The 14218-nt window shown below is 38.8% G+C and overlaps 1 protein-coding gene across 1 annotated transcript in view; it reads right to left on the reverse strand.

Moving 5' to 3' along the window:
• Positions 1-13199, reverse strand: part of LOC309481125 (C-type mannose receptor 2-like) — a 35563-nt gene extending 22364 nt beyond the window's left edge. The window contains exons 1-2 of the mRNA XM_082145954.1: positions 12671-13199; positions 12311-12438 (exon numbers count right to left, since the gene is read on the reverse strand). Of these exons, the coding sequence (XP_082002080.1) occupies positions 12311-12438; positions 12671-13004 (462 nt within the window). The 5' untranslated portion in view covers positions 13005-13199. The remainder of the gene's footprint in view (positions 1-12310; positions 12439-12670) is intronic.
• Between the last annotated feature and the right edge of the window lie 1019 nt (positions 13200-14218).

Raw genomic sequence — 14218 nt, forward strand, 5'->3', positions numbered from 1 at the left:
ATTTTCAAAAGACAGGTTGCAATCGAGTATAACACCCAGGTCTTTTACTGTAGAGGATAAAGTAACAGGACATCCTATGATGTTAAAGTTGTATTGTGCGAGGTTTTGTGGGCGGTTTTTTGAACCGATAAGTATTACCTCTGTCTTGTCTGGATTTAATAAAAGAAAATTACGCGTCATCCAATCTTTTATATCTTTAACACACTCTGTCAATTTGGAAAATGTAGCGTTTTCATCCGGCCGTGATGAAATATATATTTGAGTGTCATCAGCATAACAATGGAAACTAATTCCATGTTTCCTTATAATATTTCCAAGTGGCATCATATATATTGAAAATAACAGAGGGCCTAATACAGATCCCTGCGGCACTCCATAGTTTACTGGAGTTATGATCGATTTTTCTCCATTTAAATAGACAAAATGGTAGCGGTCAGATAGGTATGATTTGAACCAGCTTAGTGCTTGTCCTTGAACACCAGTATAATTTTGTAGTCGATCTAAGAGTATTGTGTGATCTATAGTATCGAACGCAGCACTAAGATCAAGTAAAACTAGTATTGAGATACAGCCTTGGTCAGAAGCTAAAAGTAAATCATTTGTGATTTTAACGAGCGCAGTTTCAGTGCTATGATGCGGTCTGAATCCAGACTGAAACTTTTCATAGATATCATTTTGTTGCAAGAAAGAGCCCAGTTGAGCGGACACCACTTTTTCTAATATTTTAGACATAAATGGAAGATTTGAAATGGGTCTATAATTTGCTAGATTATTATGATCTAATTGTGGTTTCTTAATGAGAGGTTTTATAACTGCCAGTTTAAATGTTCTTGGAACATGACCTAAAGATAAAGACGAGTTAATAATATTGAGGAGAGGCTCTTCCACTACAGATAACACTTCTTTCAGTAGTTTAGTTGGTATAGGATCTAATAAACATGTTGTTGTTTTAGATGAAGTGATAAGTTTATTTAACTCTTTTTGTTCTATAGTTGTAAAGCACTGTAATTGTTCTTTCGGGGTGATAATTGAAGCTGAATTGTAAGGCGCGATTGAAGATTGAACGTTTATAATTGTGGTTCTGATGCTTTCTATTTTCTCAGTGAAGAAGTTCATGAAATCATTACTACTGAACTGTAACGGGATATTTTGTTCGGGTGACGTCTGTTTATTTGTTAGTCTAGCCACGGTGTTAAATAGAAACCTTGGATTGTTTTGGTTGTTTTCTATTAGTTTGCGGAGGTGCTCAGCCCTGGCAGCTTTTAGGGCCTTTTTATAACGTGACATACTGTCTTTCCACGCGATTCTAAAGACCTCTAAATTAGTTTGTTTCCATTTACGCTCTAAAATACGGGTTTCTCTCTTTAAAACATGCGTAGTATTGTTATACCATGGTGCTTTATTTTTCTCTCTGACCTTTTTTAATTTAATAGGTGCAACCACATCCAATGTTCTAGAGAGAATGGTGCTCATAGTGCTAGTTAGTTCTTCTAGTTCATCTGTTTGTTTGGGTTCAGGCAGCAGCTGAGACAGATTAGATAAGCAATTTGAGAAATTATCTATGGTGGATGGGAGGATTGTTCTGCCTGGTTGATAACGCGACGCCGCATGACATATTACAGCAGTACGTAATATGCAAGTTACCATGTAGTGATCAGTGACTTCATCACTTTGTGGAATGATATCTATATCGGTTGGATCGGTTCCGTGTGATATAATTAAATCGAGTGTATGATTAAGACGATGAGTTGGTCCGGTGACGTTTTGCTTGACCCCAAATGAATTTAATAAATCTGTAAACGCAGCTCCTAACGCATCATTTGGATTATCTACGTGTATGTTAAAATCTCCAACAATTAATGCTTTATCGACATTGACTAATAGGTCTGAGAGAAAATCTGCAAACTCTTTTAGGAAATCAGCGTAAGGCCCTGGCGGTCTATATACGGTAGCCAAGGCTAGAGATAATAGGGATGTTTTTCTAACATCTAAGAGCGTAACATTTAGTACAAGTACTTCAAATGAAATAAACTTATAACCCGTTTTCTGAGTAACATTTAGAATATCTTTATAAATGGTTGCAACACCTCCGCCACGGCCAATCAGACGGGGCTCATGCTTATAACAGTATCCAGGAGGAGTAGACTCATTAATACCGAAATAATCATTTGGTTTAAGCCAGGTTTCAGTAAGGCAAAGTACATCGAAGCTATTATCTGTGACTATTTCATTTACAATAACTGCCTTAGGTGTGAGTGATCTAATGTTTAGAAGACCTAGCTTTAGAAATAGTTTTTGTTTACTAATAGCAACATTTTCTGTTTTAATAACAATTAGATTTTTCCTAGATCCTGCATTAGATTTATTATTTGATCTCACTAAACGAGGAATAGACACGGTTTCTATGCAATGTTCTACACTAGTATTTATATCAGTTGAATTGGTGCAGCAGAGACTATGATTTGGACTTTTGGTTACTAGTCAAAGGGTATTTAACATTTTGGAGATGTTATCTGACAGAAGAGCCGCTCCGAATCTGCTTGGGTGTAAGCCATCAGCACGGAAAAGCCTAGGACGCTCCCAAAACAGATTCCAATTATTTACAAAGAGCAGTTTCTGCTCATTGCACCATGACATTAACCATTCATTTAGCGCAAATAATCTGCTGAACTTTTCATGCCCTAGTCGGTACGTGGGAAGCGGTCCTGACACAATGATCGTTGTTTCAGGCGATGTGCTGCGTACCGTATCGATTAGATTCCTGAAGTCTTTCTTCAGAATCTCCGTCTGGCGCAGCCTGATGTCGTTCACTCCCGCGTGCAGGACCACAGTTCCGACGCGCTCGTCATCGTTCAGGATCTCGGGAACGCGAGCAGCGATTTCAGAAACACGAGCACCAGGGAAGCAGTGACTTTGCACCTTACTTGTACCTAACGTAGCGTGTACGTGCCGAACGATGGAATCGCCGATGATCACAGCATCGCGTTCTGTTTCGCGTAGAGGGGAGAAGCGGTTTTGTGTCGATAATTCGAAAACCGGGAGGGTCGGAGAAAGTCTTGGTCTAAACCTGACTCGCGTCTTCCGCTGCGGAACCACCCAGGCTTCGTGGTGGCGTGTTGGAGCCGGAGTGAACGAGACCATGGCTGATTGCGACCGATGCTGAGGAACGCACGGAGTAGACGCGGTCGGAGTCAGCGGGTTAGTAACGTTAAACACTGATTTGTGTGCGTCGGCGCGTGATGTTTCAAGAGCCAAACACCGGTCTCTCAGCTCGGCCTGTCTCAATAAAAGGTTGTGGATCTGTTTCTCAACAGCTTCCAGCTCAGACTGCAGTGCGTGAAGCTCAAATGTGTCCTCACCTGCACCAAGCGGTAGACTACTTACATCTGATATATTCGCCATTTTAACAGATGGACAGTGAGTTAGCAACGAAGCTACCAGTGATGCTATCAATATTAATACTAATTTATATTATAAGTTTGTTTGTAAATGAGTGTGGAGAAGACGCGTTCAGCCGTGATCCACGGACGTAACCTTTAAGAGTATGCAGCGTTGGATCACTAATAGGCTTGAGACGCGTCTGCTCAACAGTCCGCGTTGTAACTATGAGGTTTTTTAGTGGTAGGGGTGTAGAGTAGACGCACGATAGGCGAAAAAAAAGTGTTTGTTTATAAGTGAGTGTGGAGAAGACGCGTTCAGCCGTGATCCACGGACGTAACCTTTAAGAGTATGCAGCGTTGGATCACTAATAGGCTTGAGACGCGTCTGCTCAACAGTCCGCGTTGTAACAATGAGGTTTGAGCAGTAGTGCTTCTCAGTGAGGAAGAGTAGAAAATGTTCGTTGTAAGCGGGTTTAAAGAGAAAAATCAAGAATTATAAATCAAATCGATAGAGCTCCAAAAACAACAACGCATTCAGACGCAACGCATGATAATGACAGGACAAGACATTATTCACCGTGTTTGTTGAGTGTTTCTTATTCACCTGAGCTTTTATGAACTCAAAGGCGCGAGAGAAAATAAATAAATAAAAATAGCTGAGCGCAAGGGTGGCGCGTTAACAGGCTAGCGAATTACTAGCGTGTTATGCGTTAGGGTTGGGTAAGCTGTATTTAGTAGTAATATAAACAACTAGAAATTGTAGTAAATGATGGTTCAAAACAAGGAAATACGAGGCTAAGACGGAGCTTACAGCTCCGAAGCAAACACACTCACAGCAGGCAGCGAGAAAAATCAAGAATTATAAATCAAATCGATAGAGCTCCAAAAACAACAACGCATTCAGACGCGACGCATGATAATAACAGGACAAGACATTACTCACCGTGTTTGTTGGTGAGTAATGTGAGCAACATGCATGTGAGCAACATGCATGTACATGTTTGTATTTTTGAGAGAATAATGTTTATGCATGGTTATTGAAAAAACTAAAAACTAAAGTTTCTGAAATAAGGCCACAAAACACATACTAAATATGTGTCAATAAGACTTTTGACTAATTGATGTCTTTGCCTAGAGTTTTTTCTTCAAAATGATGTGAAAATCATCCTGCCCTATCATTCACATAACACAATACATTGATTTAAATCTTGTAAAACACTTTTTGTTTGTAAAGACAATATGCGCAAGGGGCGTCAACCATTCAACAGCATCATGCATATGTAGTGGTTCACACCTTAGGAGACAATGGGGCCCGCATACTTAATGAGCCATTCATTCAGGTGTGTCACCTATAGCCACAAGAAAGAATGCAAGAGCAATATACAGTATATATATATATATATATATATATATATATATATATATATATATATATATATATATATATATATATTCTACCAAATTGGTTCACAGTTGGAAGCATGTCAATTTTTTTTTTTTTTTTTTTTTTCACTAATTTTGCTTGCAAATTGTATAATATCCAAGGAAAGCATGTCTATTAATTGTGCAGTTAATTCTCATACTGTATTTTCAGTTTTGGAATATGTATCCTCTCCCCAAATTTGTCAATAATAAAACACAATAAAAATTATTTAAAGAAAAGGCTTATATTTACCTTTTAAAATTTGTTTACATCTACCTTGTAAATATATATATTTTATTAAAAAGGTTACAATTACAACAACAATTGAAGTGTAATCTTTCTTTGTAAAAACTAAAGTATACATTTTATCATACATATTTCAAAGTTAAGGATTCATTACTTCGAATATAGCCTACATTGACAAAATTGGCAAACAAAAGCTTATTTGAGGTGGCAGATATTTTACAGTAAAAATCTATTTTTTTTGTAATCTATCCAAAACTAATCAACGAAATGTTGTCTTTCATTTGTCTGTAACATAGGTCTTTCGTTTTTATTATAAGGAATATAAATGTTAATTTGCAGTTTAATACGTTGCTTATACAAATAAATTTTATTTCAACACATTTCAGTCGATTTTTACTCAGTATAGCAAAATAGTTTGCTAAAAGCAGATCATTCATTCACACACAGAAACGCAAGTTTTTGCGAGTTGTGGTAAACAGCGCATTTCTGCCGTTCATTCATTCACACAGAAACGCGATTTACTTGAGAATGAAAAAAAACTTACTACAGTATTCCATCCATTGCTCCTCGAAATACCAGCACTTCTGAGGTAAGTTTTCCATTATTATTATTCCTCACAGCGCTGCGAGACAGGGTAGACAACTACACTTATCTGAATAAACTTGTGTTTTCTCGAGCTGATATGTGGGCGTTCACAGTTTGTATGGGATCGTCTCAGTCATTTGCGTTTGAATAGCGCGCGCTCTCCGTGGGCGTGGCCGATTATAACGTAATGAGATGAGATGAGCTCGACTGGAATCGCTCTCTTTTAATACAGATTTCACAAGATGAGAATATTTGTTTTTTATATAAATTACTTCATTTAAAAGAAGAGAATTCAAGCTTCATGCCTGTGTGTCTGTATGCCTGTTTGACTGAGTATTCGCTCAGTTATTGTTCATTTTCGGACGCGTTTCAGAATGGACTTCACTGGCAGAGAGAAGGCAGAACTCGCTTCGTGTTTATTTTTCTTTATTTGGCAAAAATGATGTATGAAACTCCTATGGAAAATCAAAGTCAACAGAGTATTTATGAGTTTCTTTTACACTGATAAAAAAAAAAGCGAGCTGGTATCGCCGGCGATACAGCCGACCTCAGGGGGTTAAAGACACATCTTTTGACCTAGCATACACATAACACATTATAGACTTCTATAATTCAATGTTAGGCTGCATAGATTAGGTCAGCCGGAACCGGGAACACTTCCCATAAATCCTGATGTACTCGTTACATCATAAGAAGAATGGCGTCTACGCTAATATTAGTCTCTCTGTTTATCCGAGGTTTACCGCAGCCTGCCGGATCCAGGCCGAATCCAGACCTAATGAAGGACTTGCGCCTGGACACGATGACAACGCAGTCCTGAAGTTCCTTCCCTTTACCTCTGTACAGATAAAATGTTGTCGGGATAATTCCGGGTCGCGTGGCTATGCAGACGCGACAAAAAAATTCTGTATTATAAATTTTTAAGGCCAGACAAGTAGTTTATTGAGGGTTGATTTACACGCCTGCGCACATATATATTCAAATATAAAGGCGCATACCTTTGGACCGAACACATAATGCTCATGTACGCGACGTCTGCATTTTCGCGGGTTTGCGATTTTGAGGTTTGCGCAGAGATAATGAATAATGGAACTTTATTTTTTAAGAGTTATTTTTCTATCTATCTATCGAGTTTATGGTCATTGAATGGTTTTTCTGAGGTAAGCGTGACGTTGAAGCTGCTTTATTGGCGTCTTTCCAAGGTTGAAACGCTGATTGATGGATTACATGAGTCATGATTGATTTCAGTAAGTTGTTCTGAATCTTTCAACATTCCTTCTGATGTTCACTCATGTGTATTTGTTGCTGTAACTAGTAGTAAAGAGGAAGAGATGATCGGTTCTACAGCGATCTGTCACACACATTAAAGAGTGCCAAAATAACATTTATTTTTTTATTATTTCATGATTAAGATGACAAACTTTGAAAGTTGAGACTTTGTTTTACATTAAAAGTAACAAAGCATATTGTGATTATTGGATGTGAGGCGCTACAAATAATTTTTCAGTAAAGTTTTGTTCACGCATCAACTGGTTTAAGAATCGATATTGGTTCATCAAATTGAGAATTGATTAAAATCAAGAAATTCATATTTTCAACCCAGCCCTAATACAGACAGTTATTTGGGTAATTATATACCCCAAATTAATGGATACGGAGAAGGGAAGTACAGCAGCCTCAAAAGGTGTTAAGACACTTGAAAATATCTACAAATTATTTCTTAAGTGTCCAAATACTTTGTGATGCCACTGTATACATTTGTAGATCACGCTTTTAAGTAAACACATTTTAACCTTCACCAGTTTATTTAAATGCTTGTGCTTTAAAAGTACAAATATTCCATAATATATTTTAATCAATATGAGATCATTACATTTATCTATTTACATTTATTCATTTAGCAGATGATTTTATCCAAAACGACTATCAAATAAGGGAAAATCACATGCAATTTGATGGTAAGTACTAGATAATATGCACTAAATAAAAAAACAATAAAGCAAAATGAAAGAAATCAGTAAATGTTTGAATCCATCACCACATGAATTGATCTCAGAAAAGTGAAGGTTATATAGACTTTAAATGAAGTTAATTTGGCTTGATTGAATCTTCATAAACCATTACTTGAATCTCTCACTTGGTGCAGATGAAGTTGTTTGTCTCAGTTTCAGGAAGGCTGATCCAGCGCTGGCTGCTGGTGTGAATGGCTCCGGATCTCACTGTCGTAATGCAGTCCTCCTCCCCGGTGCCGTTACCCGGAGCCCACTGCTCATAGCACAGGGTGTGACCGCTGACCCAGAACCAGAGGCCGAGCACGCAGGAGTGACGGAGACCCAGCCACACGTGAGCGGTTGAGGCCATCGAGGTCACGTTCTTCATCCGAAGCTGGATCTCCTCAGAGTCCACCGACACCAGGTCCATGTCTTTATCTCTGCAGTATCTCAGAGCTCCTGTCCACGTCAGATTCTGTCTGATCAGAACCAGTTTATCTGGAACACAAACAGATCAAGAAACAAAAACGGTCACTATTCACTGCGACTTTTACTTATATATACTCATATTTAATGCTTATTAATGGTTAGAAAGGTAGTTGTTAAGTTTAGGAATTGGGTGGATCAAGGGATGTAGAATATGGTCATGCAGAATAAGGCATTAATATGTGCTAATAAACAGTGAATATGCTAGTAATATGCATGATCATAAGCTGCTAGTTTATAGTGAGAATTAGACCCTAAACTAAAGTGTTGCCACAAAAACATTAAACATTTTTAGTTAAACAACAATCCTCCCAGAAATGTAAATTCTGTCATCGTTTACTTGCACTCGTGTCGTTCCATACCCATAAAGGTGATGATACACAGGGCAACTTTTTGAGCAATGTTGGTGGGCAATGTTACCGTCAACGGGCAACCAGATGAGACACAGGGCCCACGACCGATCTAAATTATCCAGATAGAAATGTATTGCCCATTTTCAGTGGGAAAGTACCCAAGCAACAATCGCTCGGCAAGATTGCCCAGCAACATTGCTCAAAAAGTTGCCCTGTGTATCATCACCTTAAGACTTTCGTTCATCTTCAAAATTTAAATTTATATATTTTAATGAAACCTGGCGGCGGTTGCATAAACATAGCCATTATGTTAAGACAGTGGGCCCTATCTTGCACCCAGCGCAATTGACTTTGTACACAACGCATGTATCATTCCTATTTTGCACCCGACGCACAGCAGACTTTTCCCTCCACAGACGCACGTCAGTAAATTAGGGAATGAACTTGCGCTCCCGGGGGCGGTTCAGGGAAAAGAGGAGGCGTGTTCCGGAGCAAACGTTCCCTGGTGATATTTTGCAGTTTCAGAAAACAATTCCACCACTGACCAGGAGAAACCTAGTCTAAAGTCAGTGGTGCGTTGCGCATGTTATTCATATGCTATTTTGAGAGCGCATGCCTGGCCATAATGTAGCCTGTGCACAACACACATACACTTTGATTCTCTCATCTACACACAGAAGCAGCAGTTTTCATTTTTGCAAATCATTGGCTACATTATTACAAGGAAAAATATTAACACACGAGGGAAATCATTGTTGTGTCCATGAAGATGTGAAAATATAGGCATAAAAAAGTGGTTTGGCCAAAAAATTACACCCAAGACTAATTTATCCCGCCGGTATAATAGCAACAGCGCCCATGATCCACCCACAAAGTTACTTGCGTTTCGCGCTTGATACTTGCGTTTCAGATCGTTAAAATAGAGCCCAGTGTCTTAAGTTTTAGTATGACCCACTAGCAGTTCGTCAGGGGCAGTCAGTCTGACTTTTCGGTATCAAATTAGGCCAATCTATGTTTTTATGAAACTGATTTTAAAAACAGTCTTAAAGAAAAAAATTTGAAGTCTAACTTGTAAGACTAGTCATTACAGCGTCATAAAACTAATCCATATGAATCGAGCGGTTTAATCCAGATTCAGTTTAGGCTTTTAATAAAATCTAAAAATGATTGTCCCGTATAAAGCACAACACATTTAGTAAACACTAACGCCGCTTGTGTGCGTCACACGCTAGAACAAACCCGATTCGGTAACACTTTATAATAACGTTCAGTTGTAAGTCATTTATAAGTGGTTAGTTAAAGATGAACTAATCATGTACAAAACATTCATAAATGATTAGCAAGTGATATACTAACATTTTATGTATGTTTTGTAAATTCCATTACAAGTAATTTACAAGTGATTAGTACATGATTAACTAATTATTTATGAAACATGACTATGCGTTCATAAATGATTAATAAGTGATATGTTAATTATTGTATGTATGTTTTGTAGATTCAGTTATAAGTAATTTACAATTGATTAATGATTAACTAATCATTTACAAAACATGAATATGCATTTCATAAATGTTTAATAAATTGTTTTTTTTTTTGTACACTCACCTAAAGGATTATTAGGGACACCATACTAATACTGTGTTTGACCCCCTTTCGCCTTCAGAACTGCCTTAATTCTAGGTGGCATTGATTCAACAAGGTGCTGAAAGCATTCTTTAGAAATGTTGGCCCATATTGATAGGATAGCATCTTGCAGTTGATGGAGATTTGTGGGATGCACATCCAGGGCACGAAGCTCCCGTTCCACCACATCCCAAAGATGCTCTATTGGGTTGAGATCTGGTGACTGTGGGGGCCATTTTAGTACAGTGAACTCATTGTCATGTTCAAGAAACCAATTTGAAATGATTCGAGCTTTGTGACATGGTGCATTATCCTGCTGGAAGTAGCCATCAGAGGATGGGTACATGGTGGTCATAAAGGGATGGACATGGTCAGAAACAATGCTCAGGTAGGCCGTGGCATTTAAACGATGCCCAATTGGCACTAAGGGGCCTAAAGTGTGCCAAGAAAACATCCCCCACACCATTACACCCCCACCACCAGCCTGCACAGTGGTAACAAGGCATGATGGATCCATGTTCTCATTCTGTTTACACCAAATTCTGACTCTACCATCTGAATGTCTCAACAGAAATCGAGACTCATCAGACCAGGCAACATTTTTCCAGTCTTTAACTGTCCAATTTTGGTGAGCTTGTGCAAATTGTAGCCTCTTTTTCCTATTTGTAGTGGAGATGAGTGGTACCCGGTGGGGTCTTCTGCTGTTGTAGCCCATCCGCCTCAAGGTTGTGCGTGTTGTGGCTTCACAAATGCTTTGCTGCATACCTCGGTTGTAACGAGTGGTTATTTCAGTCAAAGTTGCTCTTCTATCAGCTTGAATCAGTCGGCCCATTCTCCTCTGACCTCTAGCATCAACAAGGCATTTTCGCCCACAGGACTGCCGCATACTGGATGTTTTTCCCTTTTCACACCATTCTTTGTAAACCCTAGAAATGGTTGTGCGTGAAAATCCCAGTAACTGAGCAGATTGTGAAATACTCAGACCGGCCCGTCTGGCACCAACAACCATGCCACGCTCAAAATTGCTTAAATCACCTTTCTTTCCCATTCTGACATTCAGTTTGGAGTTCAGGAGATTGTCTTGACCAGGACCACACCCCTAAATGCATTGAAGCAACTGCCATGTGATTGGTTGATTAGATAATTGCATTAATGAGAAATTGAACAGGTGTTCCTAATAATCCTTTAGGTGAGTGTATGTATGCAGCAATTAGAGTGTGCAGAAAGTGTTGTAAATGGCTTTTATACACGTACAGATCATTTGTAACAGGTCAGTAACAGTGTTCAACACGATGTGTAAATTAATGAATAAATCATTTACAACACTTTCTGCGTCCCCTAATCTAAAGTGTAAACTATTCATCACTTGTAATGTGTTACACATCATTCGTAGATTACCACTTCAAGAATCAATAAGGCACAAGATCAACGAATCGTATCTACGAATGATGTAGTGTAGTGTAGTGTAGTGTAGTGTAGTGTGTACAGGCAGTGTAAGTGCTGACTGGTGAGGGTATAGACAGCTGTCTTCTCTGAAACACATGGAGTCTAACCACTGTGCACCTGATGTGAGCAAAACATACAAAAAAAGTAACAATTTATTAAACATTTATGAAACGCATAGTCATGTTTCGTAAATGATTAGTTCATCATTAACTAACCACTTATAAATGACTTACAACTGAACGTTATTATAAAGTGTTACCCCTGATGCTTTTGTTGGAGCTTCTGTATTTACTAGATGTGAAATGTATGTGTGTTTATATGTGAATGAAAGCCTAAATTAACTCTGTTCGTCATATAATGTGATCGTATCTCTTCACACTCCACTCGATTCATATGGATTTGTTTGGAAATATCCACTATAATTAATAAGCTGGTCAGAAATGTGTGATTAGTGTTGAGTTAAAGCTGTAGAGCACTCATTCTCTGATTAGAGTTTCTGTTTCACATGTAGAGTTGCCTTTGTTCAGATGACTGTGTGTGTGAGAGCGTCTACTTACCGTCATAACACACAAAGGGAAAAGGTTTTGTACAAGGGTCATCAACCCATTGTCCTGGGGGGACACCAATCGCGGTGCAGATATCATCTCTTTTCTCTGTGCTGTCGGGTTCACGAGCTAGCCAGTGTGTGAATGTGGAGGTGCTGTTATCTGACCAAACCCAGAGTCTGTTCAGACCGATCCAGGCTCTATCAGGTGAAGTTAGGTTGTGTATTACTTTCTTAATCTTATCATTCTCACTCTCATTCCTCACACTGGCCAGATCTGTGTGACTGTGTCTACAATAACTCTGAGCTTCAGTCCAAGTCTTTGTCACATTTATAGGGATGAATGTTTTACTGCTGGCTTTAAAAGAGAAAGACATTTGTCTAATATTGTGAAATGTAAGAGAAATAAAACACAAGAAAATATTTAAGGACAAAGAAACAAGAACATAAGGACAAAAAGACAAATTCACTAAATGCAATTATGGTTCATCATTCAAAACTAAAAGTGTTTTATTATTATTGTACATGAAAACGCTCAATATGGTCTTTTAACACATTTCAGTGTGTTGGGATCTTACAGCTGAACTCACCATTATAGCAGATGAATTGCATTTCAGTTTTACAGTTTTCATCATGCCATTTTCCATCAGCGTTCATAAAAACACAGTCTCCATTTTCTTCTGGTTGTGCTGGTGTTGCTGATGACCAGTTCCTGTACTGAGACTCGTTTGCTGTGTAGAACGTGGGGTCATTCAGAGACCATGTCCAATTTTTTGTGGTCTTCAGCCCAATCCAGACATGGTCAGCATTAGAGTTCACACTCCTTATAACCCGCTCTGTGTCGTCCTGATCTTCAGTGTCAGTGATTGTGGCCAGATCTGTGTATTTCTCTCTGCAGTGTTTCTGAGCTTCAGTCCAGATCATGTTCTGATTCACAAAGTGATACTGACGCAAAGCGCCTGCAGACAAACTGACCACAGCTGAGAAGAGAGAATTCACACAGATCTCAAGACTCGCATCTCACCTTCTGATCGATGACAGACATTTATGGAAGTAAATAATGACAAATGTTTTTGAAACAAAAAAGCTTGTTGAATTGCACTACTTGAAGAAGATATGCATTGCATTAGACCCACGGTTGTCACTGTGCAGGGGTACGTGGACTGATTTCAGGGGGTACGCGAAAAAAGATCTAAGTCATATGCCTTTTCAAACGTTTTCTCTGTCCCACGGTGGTAACTTAACTTCCGCATTTGCACTGCACATTAAAAATGTATTTTCTCTGCATTAACAAAATATTCGAGAGTGGAGACAGAGAGGGTAAAAGTAGAGCTTTTATGATGATCTTTGCAGCCTGCTGCAGTGCTGATTACAGCTCTGCGTCATAATAAACGTTGCTATGACGACAGATATATATTATTTGTCACGCGCAAATGAAAAAAAAAATCCTGTCAGAAATCATCCCAGTTACGTCTATTTGACAAAAACATTATTTTTACGGATTAATAATTATTTAAAACATACGGAAACATCTTGGCGACTTGGCAGCGCAATTACGCAAATACTTCCCCGAAACAGACGACCACGACACATGCCAGCTTCCTATGCTCGAGAGAGAGAGAGCCTCATTGAAATATCCACGAACGGGTCGGTCAGAATCGAGTTCGGTCAGAAGACACTGACAGATTTCTGGATTAGTTTGCGGGCAGAGTATCCGGACCTGCCAAACCGAGCGATTAAGACGTTGATGCCATTTGCTACAACGTATTTATGTGAGACTGGATTCTCAGCTTTGGTCTGCCTTAAGACCAAGTATAGGTACAGACTGTTTGTGGAAAATGATCTTAGACTGAAACTGTCCCCAATTCGGCCTAACATCGCTGCATTATGTAATGGTGCGTTCAAGTCCTCCTGGGAATTTCGTACGTACGAGGTGGGAAGTCGTGTTGACGACGTGAGGTGCGTTCAAGTCAGTTTCGTCGGAGCAAGATGGTGGTGTACCTTCTTTTAATGAATAACACGAAAATATAGCAAGTTTTGTTAACTCTGCTTATAGAAAATGAAGAACAAAGAATGCGCATCGGGTGTGTTTTTCTTTTTATGTTTTTAATTAACTTATGAGGCCAATGTAAATTAAC

The sequence above is a fragment of the Leuciscus leuciscus genome (genome assembly GCF_965113295.1).
Source record: "Leuciscus leuciscus genome assembly, chromosome: 18".
In the NCBI taxonomy this organism is placed as follows: Eukaryota; Metazoa; Chordata; class Actinopteri; order Cypriniformes; family Leuciscidae; genus Leuciscus; species Leuciscus leuciscus.